This window comes from Erythrolamprus reginae, chromosome 1 (genome assembly GCF_031021105.1).
Source record: "Erythrolamprus reginae isolate rEryReg1 chromosome 1, rEryReg1.hap1, whole genome shotgun sequence".
NCBI lineage: Eukaryota > Metazoa > Chordata > Lepidosauria > Squamata > Dipsadidae > Erythrolamprus > Erythrolamprus reginae.
The window spans coordinates 425,198,723-425,223,750 of NC_091950.1; the positions used below are offsets into that span (position 1 = coordinate 425,198,723).

General features: G+C 44.6%; 1 protein-coding gene across 1 annotated transcript; it reads left to right on the forward strand.

Moving 5' to 3' along the window:
* Positions 1-835: 835 nt before the first annotated feature.
* On the forward strand, positions 836-24,492 carry LOC139162494 (dehydrogenase/reductase SDR family member 13-like). Its single transcript, XM_070742903.1, has 5 exons — positions 836-971; positions 16,428-16,546; positions 17,905-18,028; positions 21,261-21,563; positions 23,333-24,492. The coding sequence occupies exons 1-5, from the start codon at positions 836-838 to the stop codon at positions 23,590-23,592; spliced, it is 942 nt and encodes a 313-aa protein (XP_070599004.1). The 3' UTR covers positions 23,593-24,492.
* The last annotated feature ends 536 nt before the right edge of the window (positions 24,493-25,028 follow it).

Below are 25,028 nucleotides of genomic sequence, written 5' to 3' on the forward strand. Positions count from 1 at the left end.
AGACTCGGGGCAGCTAACAGCAATCATAAAACAGCGTACAATAATAATCCAATACTAAAAACGATTAAAAACCCATTATTATAAAAACCAAACATACATACAGACATACCATGCATAAAATTGTAAAGGCCTAGGGGGGAAGGGATCTCAATTCCCCCATGCCTGGCGGCAGAGGTGGGTTTTAAGTTGTTTATGAAAGGCAAGGAGGGTGGGGGCAGTTCTAATCTCTGGGGGGAGTTGGTTCCAGAGGGCCGGGGCCGCCACAGAGAAGGCTCTTCCCCTGGGTCCCGCCAGGCGACATTGTTTAGTTGATGGGACCCGGAGAAGATCCACTCTGTGGGACCTAACTGGTCGCTGGGATTCATGCAGCAGAAGGCGGTCCCGGAGGTATTCTGGTCCGGTGCCATGAAGGGCTTTATAGGTGATGACCAACACTTTGAATTGTGACCGGAAACTGATCGGCAACCAATGCAGACTGTGGAGTGTTGGAGTAATATGGGCATACTTAGAGACGCCCATAATTGCTCTCGCAGCTGCATTCTGCACAATCTGAAGTTTCCCAACACTCTTCAAAGGTAGCCCCATGTAGAGAGCGTTACAGTAGTCGAGCCTCGAGGTGATGAGTTACGGTAGTGGAGCCTCGAGGCATTGTTCCTTCTTTCCTTCCTTCCAGGCATGGTCAGGCAAGAGGAGGGCCAGTGGAAGGGAGAGGTGGAGGGGCCGGGGCTGGGCTCTCCCGAGCGGAGGCGGGATGGGAGGCGGGCCGGAGCTTGGCGGGGGTCGTCCGGTTCAAAAGGGAAGCGGGGTGGGATGCGGGGCCAGCGGAGATCCAGCCATGGAGGCGGCGGGGGCACTGGTGGCGGGCGCGGCGTTGCTGCTCGGGCTCTACGCGCTCATTTACTACAACGTCGTGGCGGCCACCTGGTGCCGGAACACGGTCAGCCTGCGGGGCAAGACGGTGCTCATCACAGGTCAGTTTGGCTGAGTCAACCTTCCTTCCTTCCTTTCTCTCTCTTTCTGTTTCCCTCTTTTCCATCTCTCATTTTCTTCCTCCATCATTTTCTCATTTCTTTCTTTTTCTCTCCTTTTCTCTCTCTCTCCTCTTTTCCTTCATTCCTTCCTTCTTCTCTCCCTCTTTCTTTTATCTCTTTCTTTCTCTCCCTCCCATTTTCTTTATTTCTTTCTTTTCTTTCTTTCCCTCCTTCTCTCCCTCCCTCCTTCCCCGTAATGGCTCCGGGCAGGATCAAATTGCGGAGGAAAAGCGCCGCGCGAGCGTCCAAGCGAGAGGCGAGTGGAAAGTCAACCACAAACCAGGCGAGTCCGGGGAGATTCTCCCGCATCCAGGTCGTGGTTGATCTTGCAAAGGTCACTTTAGACGCAGCTCGGAAAGTCCAGCTTCCCCCTCCCCCCCAAAAAAATCCCCTTTGGGAATAAACCAACCGACCGACCCGGGAGGCTCCGCAGATACCAGCCGTCCCCCCGGCCGGGAAGAAAGCGGGTGGGTGGGCGCGGATAAGCAGTGAGGAAAGGGCTGCGCGGGGCTGCCGGAGACCCGCGCTTAGACCGGCCAGCGGGAGCCTCAGATGGACGAAGAGGGGTTGGAAGGGACCCTGGAGGTCATTTAGTCGAACCCTCCGGCTCCAGCAGCAGATCCTGTAGCAATCTTGGGAATCCAACCAGCCAGCCATGGGCAAGTCGGGGGATTGAAGCCCACAAGCCCACAAATTGGACACTCTCAGCCTTCCAGACAAGTATTTTATTTATTTATTAATCAGATTTTTATGCCGCCCCTCTCCGCAGACTCGGGGCGGCTCACAGCAATAATAATACAATGTAAACAAATCTAATATTTAAGTTAATTTAAAAAACCCCAATTTTGAAACCAATCATAAGTTGGGTTGTTTGTTTGTTTATATGCCATTCAGTCCAAAATGGACTCAGAGCGGCTAACAACAATCATAAATACAACAGCAATTTTAAAAAGCAGTAAAAATATGATAATAAAATCAAATGGCTGCCCAGTCTCTTCTTTAAAAGCCTCTAGGGATGAGGCACCCACAACCTCTGGTGGCAAGCTGTTCCGTTGGCTAATAGTCTCTTCACTGTCAGGAGGTTTCTCCATAAATCCAGGTTGCTTCTCTCTTCAATTACTTTCCATCACCTGCTTCTTGTCCCACCTTCAGGTGCTTTTAGAGAATAGGCTGATACCCCCCCCCTTCTTTGGGTCAGCCCCTCAGATATTGGGTCTTTGGTACTGTTATTCCTATCTGTTGTTCCATCTGTCCATCCATTACTCTGGAGGGCAGGGCTTGACCCCCTCAGAGAGAGTCCACAACTTGGGTGTCCTCCTCGATCCACAGCTGAGCTTAGAACACCACCTCTCAGCTGTGGTGAGGGGGGCGTTTGCCCAGGTCCGCCTGGTGCACCAGTTGCGGCCCTATCTGGACCGGGACTCACTGCTCACAGTCACTCATGCCCTCATCACCTTGGGGTTCGACTACTGCAATGCTCTCTACATGGGGCTACCTCTGAAAAGCGTTCGGAGACTTCAATTACAGTGTTCTCTCGACTTTCGCGGGTCCGACCTTCCCGAAAAGTCTATACCCCGGTTTTTCAAAAAATATTAATTAAAAAATAAATACTTCGCAAGTTTTTCTCTATGCCACGGTTTTTCCCGCCCAATGATGTCATACGTCATCGCCGAACTTTCGTCCGCCATTGCTGATTGGCCGAAATCTCGGCCAATCTTGAAGAAGATCATTAATTATGTTAATAGTTTTTGCTAATAAATAACAAAATAAATAATTATTGTTAATAAATAATTATGTTTATAAATATGTCTTATTCAATGGTGAGTACCAGTAATTATGGTGAGTAATAATCTAAATGGTTGTTAAGGGAATGGGAAATGGTAATTTAAGGGTTTAAAGTGTTAAGGGAAGGCTTGTGATATTGTTCATAGCCAGAAATGGTGTATTTACTTCCGCAACTCTACTTCGCAGAAATTCAACTTTCGCAGGGGGTCTTGGAACACATCACTGTAGTCCAGAATGCAGCCCTGTGAGCTGTTATGGGATTACCCAGATATACCCATATACTGTAGCTTCATCACTCCGTGACCTGCACCAGCTTCCAATCGGTCTCTGCACACAATTTAAAGTGTTGGTTATTACCTATAAAGTCCTACACGGCTTAGGATCATATTGCTTACAGCAGTGTTTCCCAACCTTGGCAACGTGAAGATATTTGGACTTCAAGTCCCAGAATTCCCCAGCCAGTGAATGCTGGCTGGGGAATTCGGGGAGTTGAAGTCCAGATATCTTCAAGTTGCCAAGGTTGGGAAACACTGACTTACAGGACTGTCTTCTGCCTCCCAGTTCCCACAGAGTTTGATTTGATTTTGATTGGATTGGATTTGTATGCCGCCCCTCTCCGCAGACTCAGGGCGGCTAACAACAGTAGTAAACAGCATATGACAATCCAATATAAACAGTTAAAAAACCCTATTGTAAAACTAAACATACATACATACAGACATACCATGCATAAAATTGTAAAGGCCTAGGGGGAAAGAGTTTTTAAGTAGCTTACGAAAGGCAAGGAGGGTGGGGGCAATTCTAATCTCTGGCGGGAGTTGGTTCCAGAGGGCCAGGGTCACCACAGAGAAGGATCTTCCCCTGGGTCCCGCCACTCTATGGGACCTAACTGGTCACTGGGACTCGTGCAGCAGAAGGCGGTCCCTGAGATAATCTGGTCCGGTGCCATGAAGGGCTTTATAGGTCATAACCAACACTTTGAATTGTGACCAGAAACTGATCGGCAACCAATGCAGACTGCGGAGTGTTGGTGTAACATGGGCATATTTGGGGAAGCCCATGATTGCTCTCGCAGCTGCATTCTGCACGATCTGAAGTTTCCGAACACTCTTCAAAGGTCGCCCCATGTAGAGAGCGTTACAGTAGTCGAGCCTCGAGGTGATGAGGGCATGAGTGACTGTGAGCAGTGACTCCCAGTCCAAATAGAGTTGGCCTTCCCCTGGTCCCATCAGCCAAGCAGTGCTGGCTGGCAGGCCCACAGGGAAGGGCCTTCTCTTTGGTAGCTCCAGTCCTCTGGAATCCACACACCCCTCAAAGATTCGCACTGCCCCCCACTCCCCTGGCCTTCTGCAAGGCTTTAAAAGCACGGCTTGACCAGCAGGCCTGGAGCCATTGAGCGATAATACAGTGGCCCCTCTACTTAAGAACTTAATTCATTCCATGACCAGGTTCTTAAGTAGAAAGGTTGTAAGAAGAAGCAATTTTTCCCCTGGGAATCAATGTAAAAGCAAATAATGCGTGCAAACCCATTCGGAAAGAAATAAAAGCTCAGGATTCGGGTGGGAGGAGGAGGAAGAGGAAGAAGAGGAGGAGGAGGACAGTCGCTGCCGAAGGAAGAAGGGGAGGGGAGGGGAATGAAAAAAATCCAAAACTTTAAGGCTTAAAAAAAAAGAGGGACTCTGAGGCGGCGAGGAGGAGTATGCGCATCCCATACACCCGGCGCGAGGCTGCCTCCCATAGACTGCGCCAGAGAGAGAAACCCAGGGGGAATGGCAGGAAACTGGCCGGGCCTTCGTGCTGCTCTCAAGTTTCCTGGGAAATTTTTCCTGGCTCGGGTTCTTAAGTAGAAAATGGTTCTTAAGAAGAGGCAAAAACACTCTTGGACACCCGGTTCTTATCTAGAAAAGTTCTTAAGTAGAGGTGTTCTTAGGTAGAGGTACCACTGTACTCTGCTTTGGCCAGTAGTATGAATGATAGAAACATAGAAGATTGACTGCAGAAAAAGACCTCATTGTCCATCTAGTCTGCCCTTATACTATTTTTTGTATTTTATCTTAGGATGGATCTATGTTTCTCTCAGGCATGTTTCAATTCAGTTGCTGTGGATTTACCAACCACTTCTGCTGGAAGTTTGTTCCAAGGATCTACTACTCTTTCAGTAAAATAATATTTTCTCATGTTGCTTTTGATCTTTCCCCCAACTAACTTCAGATTGTGCCCCCTTGTTCTTGTGTTCACTTTCCTATTAAAAACACTTCCCCCCTGAACCTTATTTAACCCTTTAACGTATTTAAATATTTCGATCATGTCCCCCCTTTCCCTTCTGTCCTCCAGACTATACAGATTGAGTTCAAATTTGATGGGATGAATGACAGAGGGATTCCGTCAGGAGAGGGGCTCCTTATAAATTTAAATAAATAAGTAAATAAATAAAATAAGAAGGAAAACTCAGGTGCAAAGCATAGTTCATAGGGAAAGAGTGAGAGGGAAGGAGAGAGAGGGGAAGAGAGAGAAACAGATAGAAAAAAGAGAGGAAGGAAAAGAGAAAGAAAAAGAATGGGAGTAAGGAAGAGAGAAAGAAAATCAAAATCTAGTTTGAAACTAGCTCAACTATTTAAGTGGCATTTTGATATTGATAGAGTTGCCCTATTATGAGCTCACTGTTATAGACACTGAGGCAAAACAGGGTGGGGTTTTTATTTGTTTGTTTGTTTTTGTTTTGTTTTGTTTTGTTTTGTTTTTATTTATTTATTTATTATTTCTGTGCCGTCCAGTCCCAAAGGGACTGCCGCTCAGACACTATACTTTTCCGCCCCCCCCCCCCCAAAAAAAATTAGAGGGAACACTGGTGCAAAGTAGGAGCCAGAGGCAGCATAGTCACGGGTCAGCCACAAAGGCCCCTAGGCTCTTACAGTCAAAGCTAAGGAAGCAAACAGGGTGAGCTTGAAATACTCATGTAAGAGGGCAAGTATGAAATAGTTGCAATTACAGAAATTTGGTGGGATGAAACTCATGACTGGAACATAGTGATGGAAAAATGCAAACTATTCAAAGAAAACACAACTAACAAAAGAGGAGGTGGAGTTGAACCATATGTTAGAGGTCAGTTCTTCTCCACAGAGGTGCACAAAGCCAAGGTTGAAAACCTCCTAGGATCCATTTGGGTCAACATGAAAGGGACGATAATCACCTACTCTCCAATTAATCACCTACTCTCCAACAAGCAATTTGGTTTCAGGGGAAAAAATATCCTGTAATCTGCAACTCTTACATTGCAAAAACACAACACAATAAAACAGTTCATGACAAATCTAATAATTAGAATTTAAAATATTTTTAAAAACCCATTACTAAGCAAACATACATCCAAACATATCATGCATAAATTGTATATGCCCGGGGGAGATGTTTCAGTTCCCCCATGCCTGACGACAAAGGTGGGTTTTAAGGAGCTTACAAAAGGCAAGGAGAGTAGGGGCAGTTCTAATCTCTGGGGGGAGCTGGTTCCAGACAGTCGGGGCCGCCACAGAGAAGGCTCTTCCCCTGGGGCCCGCCAACCGACATTGTTTAGTTGACGGGACCTGGAGAAGGCCAACTCTGTGGGACCTAATCAGTCGCTGGGATTCGTGCGGCAGGAGGCGGTCTCGGAGATATTCTGGTCCGGTGCCATGAAGGGCTTTAAAGGTCATAACCAACACTTTGAATTGTGACAGGAAATTGATCGGCAACCAATGCAGACTGCGGAGTGATGGTGAAACATGGGCATACCTAGGGAAGCCCATGACTACTCTCGCAGCTGCATTCTGCACGATCTGAAGTTTCCGAACACTTTTCAAGGGTAGCCCCATGTAGAGAGCATTACAGTAGTCGAACCTCGAGGTGATGAGGGCATGAGTGACTGTGAGCAGTGAGTCCCAGTCCAGATAGGGCCGCAACTGGTGCACCAGGCGAACCTGGGCAAACGCCCCCCTCGTCACAGCTGAAAGATGGTTCTCTAATGTGAGATGTGGATCGAGGAGGACGCCCAAGTTGTGGACCCTCTCCAAGGGGGTCAATAATTCCCCCCCCCAGGGTGATGGATGGACAGATGGCATTGTCCTTGGGAGGCAAGACCCACAGCCACTCCGTCTTATCAGGGTTGAGTTTGAGTCTGTTGACACCCATCCAGACCCCAACAGCCTCCAGACACCGGCACATCACAATAAGTTATTGGTTTTTAGGTGCTGATTTATCCTCTTTTTGAGTAGAGTCTGAGTAAAGTCTAATCCACCCTGAGTCTATGGAGAACAGCAGCCTAGAAGTCCAAATAATAAATGAATGAATGAATGAATGAATAAATGAATAAATAAATAAATGGTCAAAAGAGGAAGTGCCATATTTTATTTATTTAATTTATTTATTTATTTTGTCAAACAATTATAGGGTGATAATTTGCACAAGTAAAACATTAGATAAGTAGTGATAAAAAGTAACGAAAGAAGACAATACGACAGGGACGGTAGGCACAATGGTGCACTTATGCACACCCCTTACAGACCTCTTAGGAAGGGGGAGGGGTCAATTGTAGATAGTCTAAGGTTAAAGGTTTTGGGGTTAGGAGCAGTGTTCCCTCTAATTTTTTGGGTGGGTGGGTGGAAAAGTATAGTGTCTGAGCGGCAGTCCCTTCGGGACTGGGCGGCACAGAAATAATAAAGAAATAAATAAATAAACAAACAAACAAACAAACAAACAAATAAAAAACCCACCCTGTTTTGCCTTAGAGAATTTCAAAATAAAATACTGTACTGTGTGTCTATAACAGTGAGCTCATAATAGGGCAACTCTATCAATATCAAAATGCCACTTAAATAGTTGAGCTAGTTTCAAAGTAGATTTTGATTTTCTTTCTCTCTTCCTTACTCCCATTCTTTTTCTTTCTCTTTTCCTTCCTCTCTTTTTTCTGTTTCTCTCTCTTCCTCTCTCTCTCCTTCCCTCTCCCTCTTTCCCTCTCGGCTTCTGGGCAGGTTTGGAAAACTCTGAGTTGATGATGATTTTTAAGTGAGCGATTGCTCACTGCTCAGCTTAGAGGGAACTATGGTTAGGAGTAGAAACCACAGAATCGGGTAGTGAATTCCAGGCGTTGATCACTCTGTTGCTGAAGTCGTATTTTGCAGTCAAGTTTGGAGCGGTTGACATTGAGTTTAAATCGATTTCGTGCTCATGTGTTGTGGCGGTTGAAGGTGAAGTAGTCGTTAACAGGTTGGATTCTTCTTGTGAAATATTTCTGGACTCTCTCAATTGTGTTGATGTCCGATATGCAATGTGGGTTCCATACAGGCGAGCTGTATTCTAGGATGGGTCTGACAAATGTTTTGTAAGCTCTTGTTAGCAGTTCAAAATTACCAGAGAAGAAGCTGCGAAGGATTAGGTTAACAACTCTTAAAGTCTTTTTGGCAATGTTGTTGCAGTGGGCTCTAGGACTTAGGTCATTGGATATGAGTACTGTAAGGTGTTTGACAGATTGAGGGTTATCAATAAGTTCAATTCCTCCAAGTTTATATTTAATATTCTGATTCTTTTTACCAATGTGTAAGACAGAGCATTTAGTGGTGGAGATTTGAAGTTGCCAGGTTTTAAACCATTCTGCTACGTGGTCAAGGTCTTTTTGAAGGGTAGCAGCATTGTCAGTAGTATTAAATAGTTTGATATCATCTGCAAAGAGAACACAATTGCTAGTGATGCAATCACAAAGATCGTTTATGTATAGTATGAATAGTGTAGGTCCTAAAACACTGCCTTAAGGGACAGCACTGTTAACAGGAGCAGGAAGAGAAGTGGCACTTCTTATTTGTTTGTTTGTTTGTTTGTTTGTTTGTTTGTTTGTTTGCTTGCTTGCTTGCTTGCTTGCTTGCTTACTTACTTACTTATTGTTACAGTTGAAAGGGACCATGAAGGCCATCGAGTTCCACCCCCTGCCCAAGCAGGAACCCTATAGTACACCAGTTAATTGGCAGTTCAATCTTCTCTTAAAAATGTCCAGAGTGTTGGAGTTCACAATGTCCGCTGGTAGGTTGTCCCATTGGTTGATCGCTCTGACCGTCAGGAAGTTACTCCTTATATTCATGTTGAATTTTGACCACTTGTTGTCTGTTAGATAGGAATGCTGTTAACCAATTGTGTAGTAGTCCAGAGATGCCATAGGATTTGAGTTTCAGAAGAAGTTTGTCGTGGACAACTGAGTCAAAGGCTTTGCAAAAGTCAATATCAGATCCTGCTCCTGTTCCTGGGTGTCCCTCAAGGTAGTGTTCTACGGCCAACACTCTTCATACTCTACATCAGGGTTTCTGGCTGGGGAATTCTGGGAGTTGAAGTCCAGATATCTTCAAGTTGCCAAGGTTGGGAAACAATGCTCTACATTGTTGTGGTTAGCTCTGGCCCAGCTCCTGCCCCAAGGACTGTGGATGTGGGGGAGACATCCACATGCTGCAGGCCTGTTTTGCCCCTGGTGGAATCTGCTGATGAAGGCTCCTCTGACCAAGAAGACATGAGTGACAGGGAGGAGGAGAGTGTGGCAGACAGCTCAGAAGGAGATAAATTATCTAGCTCCTCCTTGGATTCAGAACAAGAGTTTATGATACAGCCACGCATGCGGAGAGCGATGCATAGGCAACAACAACTGAGAGATTATTATCAAAGAAAATGAGGCCACCTGTGGTTGGGTGGGGCTGTGGTCATTAGTGAGGCTGCTATAAAGAGCAGCCTGTGGGTTTGGCCATTGTGGAGGATTATCTGATCCTTGTGTTTCATGACTGCTTTACTGACTTTTTGTGTGCTGATTTTTCCCCACTTTGAAACTAAACCAGAGCAAAGTGTGTTTCACTTTGTGAAAGAAGAAGGACTGTGAATTGCCTCACAGCTGCAAGCTAAGTATCTCAGAACTGATAAGGGACTTGTACAAATTACCAGTTTGTTTGGAGACCAGTGCTCTTGGCTATCCCAAAAGAGGGCTTGGTTTAAGTGAATTTTCATTATAAAGAACATTGTTTTGAATTTTCAAACATGTGTGTGTCTGAAATTTGTACCTGTTAATTTTTGGGAGGAGTCTACCAGAGAGCCCGACAGAACATACATAAACCATATTTGTGATCATATTATAAGCAACTGTGTTCTCTTTGCTGAGGATGTTAAACTATTCAATCCCACTGACAACGCTGCTACCCTTCAAAAGGACCTTGACCATGTAGCCAAATGGTCAAGCAATTGGCAACTTCAAACCTCCAAAATGCAATGGGAACGCCCCCCCCACCGCGAATGCAGCCCGCCACACCACATATGCACGCATCCCCTGCATGTGCCCCACTGCTCGTACATGCATGGTAGAGACCCAAAGACCACCTGGCTGGCAGGAGACATGCACCCATATGGAACTGGGCTGGGGTGACGGCTGGCATGCCTGTAGAAAGGGCTCTGCATGCCACCTGCGACATGTGCGCCATAGGTTCACCTTCACGAGAATAGGTGTAGATTAGAGAAACCTGTACATAAGAACTTAAGGGGAGCCTTGTTGAATCAGGCCAAAGCCCATCGAGTCCAGCATTCTGTGCCACACAGTGGCCCCCCTTTCCCTTGACCCCCAACAAATGGGACCCAAGGGAACCCTGCCTGCCTCAACCATCATAGAAGCGGTACATGGACATCCATTTCAATAACCACCTATGATAAACTTGGCATCCATGAATCTGTCTCATCCTGCCTTGAAGCTCTCCAGGCTGACAGCTGTCACGACTTCTTCTGGAAGGGAATCCCATCAACCAAGGACCCTCTGGATGAAGAAATATTTCCCTTGATTTGTCCTCACTTTCTCACCTGTGAGCTTTAGGGAGGGCCCCCTCCTCCTAGTATTGTGTGAGAGGGACAAGAATTTTTCTCTATCCACCTTTTCTGTCCCATGCAGGATTTTATACCCTTCGATCAAATCACCTCTTAAAGAGCCGGGGTGGCTCAGCAGGTAGAGTGCTGTACTGCAGGCCATTGAAGCTGACTGTAGATCTGCAGGTCAGCGGTTCAAATCTCACCCCTGGCTCCAGGTTGACTCAGCCTTCCATCCTTCCGAGGTGGGTCAAATGAGGGCCCGGATTGTGGGGGCAAGAGCCTGGCTCTGTTAAAAAGTGCTATTGCTAACTTGTTGTAAGCCACCCTGAGTCTAAGGAGAAGGGCGGCATAAAAATCAAATCAAATCAATCAATCAATCAATCTAATAAATAATAACAATAATAATAATAATAATAATAATAAATCAATCAATCAATCAATGCCGTCTTTCAAGGCTGAAGAGACCAAGGCGTTGCAACCTGGTTTCATAAGGGAGGGGCTCCATTTCCTGGATCATTCCTGTTGACTTGGCTTAATGCCCGTAACTGCAAGAGGGATCTTAGAGCCCTAGTGAACAATCCATTAAATATGACCCAACACTGCGCAGCAGCCGCCAAAAAAGCCAATGCATTCCTAGGTTCCATTAACAGAGTTATTTATTTATTTATTTATTTATTTATTTATTTATTTATTTATTTATTTATTTATTTATTTATTTATTTATTTTGTTCAATACGCAATCATACACCGTGAAGGTAATAGAGGAGACCTTCGAGGAAATAGAATTAGAGAAAGAATAGAAGAGAGAGTATAGGATAAAATAATCAAAGAGAGAATAGAAGAAAGATATAGGGATAGAAGAGAAGATATAGGGGATATAGGAGAGACAATAGGACAGGGGATGGAAGGCACCCTGGTGCACTTATTATTATTATTTATTAGATTTGTATGCCGCCCCTCTCTGAAGACTCGGGGCAGCTAACAACAATATAAAAAGACAATGTAAACAAATCTAATACTAAAAAACAATCTAAAAAACCCCAATTTAAGAACCACTCATACATACAAACATACCATGTATAAATTATATAACCCAGAGGGAAGGGAAATTTCAACTTATCCACGCCCCTTAGTGACCTCTTAGGAATCTGGAGAGGTCAACCGTGGACAGTCTAAGGGTAAAGTGTTGGGGGTTGGGGGATGATACTACAGAGTCTATTACTAAAGTCTTATTTTTTACAGTCAAGTTTGGAGCAGTTAATATTGAGCTTGAATCTGTTGTGTGCTCTTGTGTTTTTGTGGTTGAAGCTGAAGTAGTCATTGACAGGCAGGACATTACAGCAGTGTTTTTCAACCAGTGTGCCGCGAGACATGGTCAGGTGTGCCGCGAAGCTCAGAGAGAGAAGGAAAGCAAGAGAGAGAGAAAAAGAGAAAGAAAGCAAGAGAGAGAGAGAAAGAGTGAGAAAGAGAATAAGAGAGAAAGAAAGCAAGAGAGAGAAAGAGAACAAGAGAAAGAACAAGAGAGAGAGAAAGAAAGAGAGAGAAAGAAAGAAAGAGAAAGAAAGAAAGAGAGGGAGGGAGAGAGAGAAAAAGACATAGAGGGAGGTAAAGAGGGAGAGAAAGAGAGCAAAAAAGAGAGGAAGGAAGAGAATGAAAGATGGATGGAGAGAGAGAAAGACGAAGGGAGAAACTTTTTTTAGCCTCCCCCCCCCCCCCGCCCCACTCAATGTGCCCCAGGGTTTCGTAAATGTAAAAAATGTGCCGCGGCTCAAAAAAGGTTGAAAATCACTGCATTACAGCATATGATCTTGTGGGCAATACTTCGATCGTGTTTTAGGCGACGTAGTTCTAAGCTTTCTAGGCCAAGAATGGAAAGTCTAGTCTTGTAGGGTCTTCTGTTTCGAGTGGAGGTATTCAGGGCTCTTCTGGTGAAGTATCTCTGGACATTTCGAAGGGGGTGTTAATGTCTGAGATGCGATATAGGTTCCAAACAGATGAGCTGTATTTGAGGATGGGTCTGGCAAAAGTTTTGTAAGCTCTGGTAAGTAATGTGAGATTTCCAGAGCAGAAGATACGTAGGATTAGATTAACTACTCTTGAAGCCTTCTTGGCGATGCTGTTGCTGTGAGCTTTGGCACTTAGGTCTTTTGTAATTAGTACTCTGAGGTCCTTAACTGAATGGGGGTTATCTGTGATAATTTGATTATTCAGATTATGTGAAGTTCTAATACTGCTTTACAAAGCCTTAGGAAAACCACAATATTGTATCCAGTTCTGATCACCACTATACAAAAAAAAAATCTATCTGGTTTTATAGCTGTCTATAGAGCTTTTTTCTAGCTTATGAAGAAGTAGGGTGTGGTCTACTTTGTCAAATGCTTTGCTGAAGTCCAGGTATATTATGTCCTCTGCATTTTGCTGGTCTGCTAATTTGGTCACAGTGTTGACAAATGAGTGTTGGTTTGGGATGGCTTGCTCTTAATAAATCTGTGTTGGCTGTTGGTTATTACTTGGTTTATTTCTAGATGATGGGAGATCAGCTTTAATTTTTAATTCCTCCCCCCCCCACCCCCAGTATTTTCCCAGGTATTGATGTTAGGCGGATTGATCTATAGTTTCCTGTGTCTTTTTAAAAGGATTTTGGCTTTTTTATGCCCTGCTAAGTAAACATAGAAACATAGAAACATAGAAGTCTGACGGCAGAAAAAGACCTCCTGGTCCATCTAGTCTGCCCTTATACTATTTTCTGTATTTTATCTTACAATGGATAGATGTTTATCCCAGGCATGTTTAAATTCAGTTACTGTGGATTTATCTACCACATCTGCTGGAAGTTTGTTCCAAGCATCTACTACTCTTTCAGTAAAATAATATTTTCTCATGTTGCTTTTGATCTTTCCCCCAACTAACTTCAGATTGTGTCCCCTTGTTCTTGTGTTCACTTTCCTATTAAAAACACTTCCCTCCTGGACCTTATTTAACCCTTTAATATATTTAAATGTGGGTGGCGCCCAGACACGCAATAGAGAATAGTAGTATAGAACAAAGGCAAGATGTGGTAACATATAAGGAATTATTGGAATTAACTGATGGAATATTACAACTAAAATCTTTGAATGATTTAAAAGAAGAAGGATTAGTGCAAACATGGTTTCAATATGCTCAGTTGAAGGATAGATGGCAAAAGGATCAAAGACTTGGTATGGAACAACGGGAAGGACAATTAATAAAACAAATTAAGGACCAAGGTCCAATGCATATAAAAAGAATATATAATATACTTATAGAAAAAGACTCTGAAACAGAATTAATTAAGGATTGTATGATAAAATGGTCACAGAATTTTGAGGAAACGATTACATTAGATACATGGGAAGTAATTTGGGTAAGAAATGTTAAATTCACACAAGCTCAAAATTTGAGAGAAAACTTTTATAAAATGCTTTATAGATGGCACTTGGATCCTAAGAAGTTGGCTAGTATGTATACTGATATACAGCCTAAATGCTGGCGTTGTGATTGTATGGACGCTACTTATTTTCATGTGTGGTGGTCATGCGTAAAAGTAAAAGCATTTTGGATAAAAATATGGTGGATTATGCAAAATGTTCTTAAGAAAAAATTGAAGTTTATACCACAGTTGTTTTTATTAGGTATTACCACAGACTGTACAAGTATAGAGACTAAATTGATATTGAATCTAATAACAGCAGCGAGACTCTTGATTGCCCAATATTGGAAGAAGGAAGAGTTGCCCACAATTCAAGAATGGACAATAAAGGTCGTGAATCTAGCAGAGATGGCGAAGATATCGGCCTATATGAAGGATCACTCGAATGAGAAATACATATTGGACTGGAAAAAATGGATTGATTATATTCAAATTAAATATCATTCTAAAAAATTTCAAATAGCTTATGAATAGTTTAGGATTCTTATTAGTATAAAGAGCCTAAATGGATTTGGGTGTGAATGTAGTAGAGTTGGGGAGGATAATAGATAATATAGAAGTTAAGTATGTATGATCTTGATATTAACGGAATTGATAATCTGATTTCACTCTGGGAAGTTCGAGGAGGGGGGGGTGGTTGGGGGGGTAGGGCGAGAAGGAGGGAAAGAGATTAGTGTAACTGTTATGGGGGGAAACTTTTATTTATGTTTTTTCCTTTGACTTATTTTATGTTTCTTATATAACTATGATCTGTAATATGAGAAATAATGTCTGCAAAGTTTCCTAATATTTCAGTTTGTATAATTTTGAAAAAACTAATAAAACTTATACAAAAAAAAATATATATATTTAAATGTTTCGATCATGTCCCCCCTTTTCCTTCTGTCCTCCAGACTCTACAGATTGAGTTCATGAAGTCTTTCCTGATACGTTTTATGCTTAAGACCTTCCACCATTCTTGTAGCCCGTCTTTGGACCCGTTCAATTTTGTCAATATCTTTTTGTAGGTGAGGTCTCCAGAACTGAACACAGTATTCCAAATGTGGTCTCACCAGCATTCTATATAGTGGGATCATAATCTCCCTCTTCCTGCTTGTTATACCTCTAGCTATGCAGCCAAGCATCCTACTTGCTTTCCCTACCGCCTGACTGCACTGTTCACCCATTTTGAGACTGTCAGAAATCACTACCCCTAAATCCTTTTCTTTTGAAGTATTTGCCAACACTGAACTGCCAATACAATACTCAGATTGAGGATTCCTTTTCCCCAAGTGCATTATTTTACATTTGGAAACATTAAACTGCAGTTTCCATTGCTTAGACCATTTATCTAGTAAAGCTAAATCATTTACCATATTACAGACGCCTCCAGGAATATCAACCCTATTGCACACTTTAGAGTCATCGGCAAATAGGCAAACCTTCCCTACCAAACCTTCCCCTATGTCACTCACAAATATATTAAAAAGAATAGGACCCAGAACAGATCCTTGTGGCACACCGCTTGTAACCTGACTCTGCTCAGAATACTCGCCATTAACAATAACTCTCTGATGTCTACGCTTCAGCCAGCTGTATCTCTATTTGTCCCAGGATCAGACTGAGAAAAGAGGATTACAGTAGTTTGTTTGTCATCCAAGCCTTCATAATTGGCCTTCAAATTGTTTTGTAACTTGTGTTAATAAATTGGCATCCTTCAGAGACAAGGCTGGAGGACCTGCGCCATCGTCTGGTCTGACAGAAGCATTGCAGCCCATTCTTTGAAATTTCTTTCATGTTTGAATTTTTTATTATTATTAACACCATTTTGTTTTTGGCGTTGTTGGGGGGGGTTTGAATTGAGGGGGGGTTGTACTGCACATGCACGCGTGCGCGAAGCACCCATGCACTGACAAGGCATGAACCAGCAGTGAGGCAAGTTGGAAACCCGACCCTGGTAAAACCTCAAAATCAGTGGCCATGAATATGTTTGAAATATTGGAATCCTGTGGAAATATTTTTCAGTGCTGCTGTACCTTCAAACAGTCACTACTGATGCACCTGAATAATTTTAAGCGATTATTTGTTGATATAAGACTGCTCTGAAACAAATCATGCCCTCAGCCAGGCTTTTTCAACGTGTGCAATTTTAAGATGTCTGTGAGTTGAACTCCAACCATCTTAAAGTTTCCAAGGTTGAGAAACTCTGCCAAACAGATGCTTCACTTTGTAATGGCACAAAACCCGATGCACACAAATGCAGGCCCGGCTTCTGGATCCCCCTCAAAGGCTGGGCGATCTCGGTGAATCCTTTCTCTGCCCTTTCCTAGGTGGAAATACAGGGATCGGGAAGGCCACAGCGGTGGATCTGGCCCGGAGAGGCGCCCGTGTCATTGTGGCATGCCGCGACCAAGCGAGAGGAGAATCAGCCATGCACGACATCAGACGGGTGAGCGCTTGCCGTGCGGTTCCTCCATTCTTCTGCATATATACATATACAGTATCTGATGTGATTTTTCCTAGCTTTACCTGCTGCTTCCTGTCTTTTAGGAAGGCCGGACTAATATAATTAACTTTTAGAGGGTCGGACTAATATAATTAACTACGTTCTACCCAATACTGTAAAGATCCAGACCCCGGCCTGACCTAAACTCCCAGACCCACTCTACAGACCCCTAATTGTTTACTTTAAAGCAACACAGTGCACCACAGTCACTGCGCTGGAGTGTTTGCGTGGTTTCCGTGCTTAGCCACTCTCGGTAGGAGGTCGGGGTCCGCTTCAGTGTGAGGATGAAAGTGCTCACCACGTCTGCCGGGACTCCTCTAGTTCCTGCTTTTCTCATGATTCATCAGGACCCTGACCTCCGCGGTCCAGTCACAAATAGCGGGCGGGCCAGATGCGGCCCGTGGGCCACCCCTTGCCCACGTCTGACCATGCGGAAAGGAGGGGGAGGCAGAAACTCAGATTACATAGAATGAATTCCAGATCTTGTCTCCTGATACTTTTCCTGGACACTTTTGTTTGTAGCAGAATCGGCGGCTTTGGGGGTTTTAAACGCTTTCGGAAAGAACGCAGAGGCTGTCCAAATAAGACACCCTGCATTTTCTTTCAACATATTTTGGGACAAATTGAGTTCTCTGGGGCAAAGTTCTTTTTTCACTACCCCATTGCTTTTCCTCCCCACCCCCCATCCTTGAGTACGTGTGTGTGCATGTGTGTGTGTGTATACATACTCACAAACATGCACATTTGAATTTACCTCAGTTTTTCTCATCATCCAGAAAGAAAGAACACAAGATAGTCAGGAACACAAGGGCATCATGAGGTAAATCAAAGAGCATTCAGAGCCCACAGAAGAAAAAGGCGGGGAAAAAGGGAAACTCCCCCTTTACACCCACAGCAACCAATCATAGCTTAGATTGCCTCATGCAGGAGCCAGCAACCTCCAACCAATCATCAACCAATGTACATTTTAATGTTTAAGCTGCTCAATTCAGGGTCCCAACAGTTCTGATGCAGCCCAGTCCCATGGTGGACTCTTGGCCGTTCCCCATTTAAAGAGCTTTGCCTTAAATTCTGTCCTGTCCTGTCCTGGTTCTGTTCTGAGGGCTCCATGTTTTTCGGGGCAGCCGCATTCCTGGAAATGGATTTGTTGGCTCTGGTCAGTACAACAACTGTCCAAATGAAACCAGAGACACTGGCACAAAGTTGTAGTTTTATATAAATGAATATGTTTAATATCTATATGCATAGGAGGCAAGATAGCCAGCAACTCAGGAACAGGATTCCTTCCGCTCCTTTTCCAGGAAAGTGGGAACTTGGAGGTGATCCTGATGATCCTGGATCTGTCCAGCCTGAACTCCGTGCGAGCTTTTGCGCAGAACTTCTTAGAATCGGAGCCCCGTCTGGACATCCTCATCAACAACGCAGGTGGGGGCAGAGCAGATCCCCCCCCCCAGGATCTCAGGGCGAGGGAGTGGGGATATTGTGTCCATCTCCGTCATTTCTCTCCCTTCGGGGATTTGGTCATAACTCACGAAGCCTCTCTCTCCTAGTTGTGGCTGTTCGTTTTCTGCCTACTGCCATTATTAATATTATTACGAGTGACTGGAGGCAAACAGGTCTAGTGCAACTACCTTTTCCTATTTTTATCGTAACAACAACCATGTGAGGTGGGTTGGGCTGAGTGAGAGTAAGAGAGACTGGCCCAAATTAACTGGATTTTTGTGCTTAAGGTGGAGCTGGAACTCACCGTCTCCTGGTGATCGGCCCAAAGGCACCCAGCCAGCTTTCAGGCCTAAGGCAGGATTTGAACTCATAGCCTCCTGCAGCTAACCACTAAACCAAAATGACTTGGTAGCTGTTGCCTTAACCACTAGACTAGACCAAGCGTTACAATTAGTCCTCAACTTATGACCAAGATGGAGATTAGATTAGATTAGATTTATTGGATTTATATGCCGCCCCTCTCCGCAAACTCAGGGCGGCTCACAACAATAGCAAAAAACCCCAGTACATAGTGACAAATCCAATGCCCATCAATCCAATTACAATTTTAAGTTAAGAAATTCATAAAACAATCCCATTATATATAAAAAACAAGCACACAATCAATCAAACAGCAAAACAACATGGGCAAGGGGGAGATGTTTCAGTTCCCCCATGCCTGACAACAGAGGTGGGTTTTAAGGAGTTTACGAAAGGCAAGGAGGGCAGGGGCAATCCTAATCTCAGGGGGGAGCTGGTTCCAGAGGGTTGGAGCCACCACGGAGAAGGCTCTTCCCCTGGTCCTGCCAGACGACATTGTTTTGTCGACGGGACCCGAAGAAGGCCGACTCTGTGGGACCTAATCGGTCGCTGGGATTCGTGCAGCAGAAGGCGGTCTCGTAGATACCCTGGTCCGGTGCCATGAAGGGCTTTATAGGTGATGACCAACACTTTGAATTGTGTCCGGAAACTGATCGGCAACCAATGCAGCGTGTGGAGTGTTGGGGTAACATGGGCATATTTAGGGAAGCCCATGATTGCTCTCGCAGCTGCATTCTGCACGATCTGAAGTTTCCGAACACTTTTCAAAGGTAGCCCCATGTAGAGAGCGTTACAGTAGTCGAGCCTCGAGGTGATGAGGGCATGAGTGACTGTGAGCAATGAGTCCTGGTCCAAATAGGGCCGCAACTGGTGCACCAGGCGAACCTGGGCAAACACCTTAAGCATTTTTGTGCTTAAGGTGGAGCTGGAACCCACCGTCTCCTGGTGATCAGCCCAAAGGCACCCAGTCAGCTTTCAGGCCTAAGGCAGGATTTGAACTCATAGCCTCCTGCTTAACCACTAAACCAAAATGACTTGGTAGCTGTTGCCTTAACCACTAGACTAGACCAAGCATTACAATTAGTCCTCAACTTATGACCAAGATGGAGCCTGCCCATTATGGTTGTAAGGCATGGTGATTATCAAGCAGGATTTCAAGATCTTTGTTTCAGTGGGAATTAAACGATCCGTTCGTTCGCTACCGGGGGTCCTTACAAAATGTTGTAAATTGCAGTCACATGACTGCAGGACACATTGCTAAGTTAAGGCCAGTTGCCAAGTGCCTAAAATGTGGCCATGTTGCCCAACGGGAACTGGGTGATAACCAGGGGCAGATTGACATTACCACCACTACCTTTGCGCTGTGTGTGCAGCTTCAATTCTCTTGCATGCGTTTATGCTTGTTCCAGTGTATTTTTGCTACTGTGCATGCGCAGGAAGGAAAAATGCGCTGAAATCTTGCGAGGTATGCACGCGTGCATGCGATTTCGGCAATTGTTTTGCTTCTACATATGCGCAAAAGCAAAAAATCACAAAAATCTCACACATGGTGCATCCTGTGGGATTTTGCTTCTGCGCATGTGCATGAAGTAAATGTTGGCTTGTCTCGGTTAGCTATGCTATGAAACCTTTGACAATACCAAGCAGAGAATTTTAACAGAGCGTGGATGTGTGATAAAGCCAAGAAACAGACTTAGTTAAATAAGTATTATTTACATATAAACTATATTTTGTTTATATGTAAATAATACTTATTTAACTAAGTCTGTCACCTGCTACGCGGTTCATCCAGAATAAGCACAAAGCAAATACAGAGCAAAACAGAATATAGATAACAAGCACAAAGCTACAATATAATATAGATAAAGCAGGAAGCTTATACAATACAGATAAAGCACGCAGCTTCTACAAGCACAGAGCTTAGACAGGACTCCCCTGTCTCAGGCAAAAGTAAAAGTAACAAGTAACTGGGCACAATCAGGAGCTTTTATAGCTTCAATGACGACATAGCCTTGAACATTTACTCTTCAAGTAAATGTTAACTCTTTGAGTGCACATTAATCCTTTAAGTACAAGTTTGGTACAGTTTACAATATTATTATTATTATTATTATTATTATTATTATTATTATTATTAATTAGATTTGTATGCCGCCCCTCTCTGTAGACTTGGGGCGGCTCACAATACAATAAAAACAGTTCATGACAAATCTAATAATTTACAATTTAAAATATTTTTTTTAAAAACCCCATTATTAAGCAGACATACATACAAACATACCATACATAAATTGTATAGGCCTGGGGGAGATATCTCAGTTCCCCCATGCCTGACGACAAAGGTGGGTTTTGAGGAGTTTACAAAAGGCAAGGAGGGTAGGGGCAGTTCTAATCTCTGGGGGGAGCTGGTTCCAGAGAATCGGGGCCGCCCCAGAGAAGGCTCTTCCCCTGGGGCCCGCCAACTGACATTGTTTAGTCGACGGGACCCGGAGAAGGCCGACTCTGTGGGACCTAATCGGTCGCTGGGATTCGTGTGGCAGAAGGCGGTCTTGGAGATATTCTGGTCCGGTGCCATGAAGGGCTTTATAGGTCATAACCAACACACAGTTGGTTTATATGCAGTTTATAATGGCAATCCCTAACATACATGTACCCTGTACTAACAGTAAACATACACTGGGACGTGCGCACACAAGGGAAATGAAGCTGTGTGCACTGCACATCATTCAGTACCACTGGGCCATCCTCTATCGTAGCAACCCACTACTGGTGATAATACTTTTTTGGTGTCTGTTGCAACTTGGAATGAGCACAAAGTGACGCATCATAAAGGAAGAACTTACTTTTATGGCAGGGGTCTTTCAGGGTGCCGAAACCACTGATGGCTACGACCAGGGCTTCCAAGTCAACCATTTGGGCCACTTCCTGCTGACCCACCTGCTCCTGGACCGGCTGAAGCGCTGCACCCCGAGCCGGGTCGTAAATGTGTCCTCGAGTGCGCACACCCATGGAAGGATCGACTTTCGGAACATGCACAAACAGATCAAGAGTGCTGGACAATCGTACTCCAACAGCAAACTAGCCAACATTCTCCACGTCAGAGAATTGGCCAAGCAGCTGGAAGGAACCAACATCACCTGCTACGCGGTTCATCCAGGTGAGTGGAAGTCCGGCTGCAAGACCCCCCAGATGGAGCCCCCCCCCACAGGCCTATCTGGGGCTCCACCAGGTATTTCTCTCCTACTGAGGCTTCCTCCACCCCGTCTGCAGAGCTCAGCTGGGGAGGGAGATGTCTCCCACCTTCTTGGGTCCAGAATACTAGAATCCTAGGGAGGGAAGGGCTCTTGGAGGTCTTCTAGTCCAACCCGCATACCTCCCAGCGACAAATAAGAGACCACACAGAGCTGGTCTCCTCCAGGTCCCGTCCACTAAGTAATGCAGGTTGTCAGGACCATGGAGGAGGGCCTTCTATGTTGCTGCCCCGGCTCTATGGAATCAACTCCCCCCCCCCCAGTGTCCATACAGCTCCCAACCTACTGGCCTTCTGTAAGGCCACGAAGACTTGGCTTTGCCGACAGTTATCTATCATGGCCATGACAATGAATGGTATGCATGCTTGCTCTCTGGATAATTTAAGCATGGCTTTTAATTAGGCTTTGATAGGTTTAGACTGTACATTTGACTTCTTTTTATTTGTATTTGTATTTATATTATAAGCTGTTGTGGTTGGCTCTGGCCCAGCTTCTGCCCCAAGGAATGTGGAGGTGGATGCAGGGAAAACATTAACATGTCATAGGCCTGTTTTATTGCCGACAGAGTCAGGTAGTGCAGTTTCCTCGGACGAAAAAGAAGGTGGGGGTGACTTGGAAGAGGAGGGCTTGGCACACTGCCCAGGAAGCCAATCTCCATTATCTTTGTGTGTATGTCTGCTTTAATAACGGGTTTTTAAAAATGTTTTTAAATTATTAGATTTGTCTTGAATTGTTTTATTGTTGTTGTGAGCCGCCCCGAGTCTACGGAGAGGGCCGGCATACAAATCTAATAAGTAAGTAAGTAAGTAAGTAAGTAAGTAAGTAAGTAAGTAAGTAAGTAAGTAAGTAAGTAAGTAAGTCAGTCAGTCAGTCAGTCAGTCAGTCAGTCAGTCAGTCAGTCAGTCAGTCAGTCAGTCAGTCAGTCAATCAATCTTCGGTTGATTTGGTTGAGTAAGTGTTAGACCCACGCATGCGCAGAATTATGCATCGAAGAGACCAATTTAAGAAATATTACAGGAGATAAGAGAGGCCACCTGTCTTTGGGTGGGGCTCCAGCAATTAGAGCTGCTGATATAAATAGCAGCGTGCTGGCTTGGCCGTTGTGGAAGATTATCTGATCGTAGTTTTTTCAGGACCATGCCTTGCTGTCTTTGTTGATTTTTCACAACTTTGAAACCAAAGCAGAACAAAGTGTGGGGCTCTCACTTCGTGGAAGAAGGAGAGCTGTGACGTTTCTTCACAGCTGCTAGGACTGATTAAGGGGATTGTACAGACTACCAGGTTGTTTTGGGACAAGTGCTCTTTGCAATACAAAAAGGCTGCTTTGTTTCTTTTGAATTTTTGTGATAAAGAACATTGTTTTTGAACTTTCAAGTGTGTGTGTGTCTGAAATTTGTACCCTTGAATTTTCAGGAGAGTCATACCATAGAGCCCGGCAGAACATAAGCCGGCCTGAGTCCTTCACGATTGGGCGGCATAGAAATCAAATTAAACAAACAAACAAACCCTCTGCTTAAAGCAGGGACGAGGTTTTCCCCAATCTCTTCCTCCTCTTCTGCCTTTTCCGCTCCTTTCATCCTTCATGATGTTTTGTGCAACTGGTTCATTGGAGATCCCCCCCGCCCCCCCTCGCCCTGCTCCACCTCCAGCCTGTCCTCTCTGTCTTTGATTTCAGGAGTTGTTAAAACCGAAATTGCTCGCTTTTTCCCCTGGTGGTCACAGGGGTTGATTTGGTTCTCCAAGCTGTTCATCCGAAGTTGCGAAGCTGGTGCCCAGACCTCCATCTACTGCGCCACCGAGGAGGGCATCGAGAGGCTGAGCGGGCGGTATTTCGCGGACTGCCAGCCGAAGGTGCCCAGTCTACTGGCCTGTGATGACCAGCTGGCCAAGAAGCTCTGGGAATTCAGCGACAGGTTGCTGGGACTGACCAGCTAAATATTTCCACTTTAAATTTGACCCTGTAATTTTTTAGAAGTGAAGGCCGGAAAAAATGACATGGAAAAGCCACACTCAAAAATCACACGAAAGCCGAAATCACATCCGATACCTGTAGAATTACCCCAGGTCTGAATGCTCGCCCCATTGCTCTTCTCTCTCTGTACCAAGGGTATCAAACACAAGGCCTGAGGGCCCGATGTGGTATGATGCGCCCCGTGAGGCCATCCTAGAAAATGGAGCCAGCCCACATAGCTTCTACCCAGCAGTTTGGAGAACTGGCCACGCCCACCCAGTTGGCCACACCCACCCTGTCAGCCACGCCTGCCAGCCCCCCTGAAGTCAACCACAGTCATACAATGGAATTGAGTTTGACGCCCCTGCTCTAGACCAAGAACATAATTGTTTCAACTCCTACCCTCAAAATGAGGCTATAGAGCACTGTGCACCAAGGCAACTGAATGTCATCACTCTGCTAAACAAATAATTTCCTTAACACTGTCAAACTATTTATTAAGTCTGCCCTACTATTACTATGAGTTTTCTCATTATTCCTATCACCCATCTCCTCCCACTTATGACTTCATGACTGTAACTTGTTGCTTGTACCCTTAAGATTTTTATTAATATGGTTTCCTGATGGCTTATTTGAAACCTCTGACAATCATTAAGTGGTTTTTACCTCAGGATTCTTGACAAATGTATCTTTTTTAAAATGTACACTGAGAGCATATGCACCAAAGACAAATTCCTTGTGTGTCCAAACACACTTGGTCAATAAAGAATTCTAATTCTAATTTATTCTATTCTATTTTTTTCCTGATTGCTTATTTGTACTCTGACAATCATTAAGTGTTTTTACCTCAGGATTCTTTACAAATATTTTTTCTTTTATGTATACTGAGAGCCTCTGCACCAAAGACAAATTCCTTGTGTGTCCAATCACACTTGGCCAATAAAAGTATTCTATTCTATTCTATTCTGTGTCCTGATTGCTTATTTGTACCCTGTGACAATCATTAAGTGATTTTTACCTCATGATTCTTTTCAAATGTATCTTCAAATGTATCAAATGTTTTCAAAGGGGGGTTGTTCTACTCCTGAGTAAGAGCTTTCTTGTTTCATGAGAAGACTGGGTCAGAACACTTCCCTCCCTCCTGCCTTCCTTCTTTCCTTCCTCTCTTCCTTCTTCCTTCTTTCCTTGCTTCCTCCCTCCCTCTTTACCTCCTTCCTTCCTTCCCTGCCTCCCTCATTCTCTTTCCCTCCCCCTCCCCTCCCTGGCTCTCCCCCTCCCTCCCCCCTTCCCTTCTTTCTTCCGAGTCCAGGAGGGGCTGAGGGGAGGGCGGGGGTGGGTGGATGGGTGGGCAGCTCTGCAAGTGACCAAGACTCTCCCAGGCGGGAGGCGGGCCCACGGGGGCGGCACCGGGGCCGAAAGG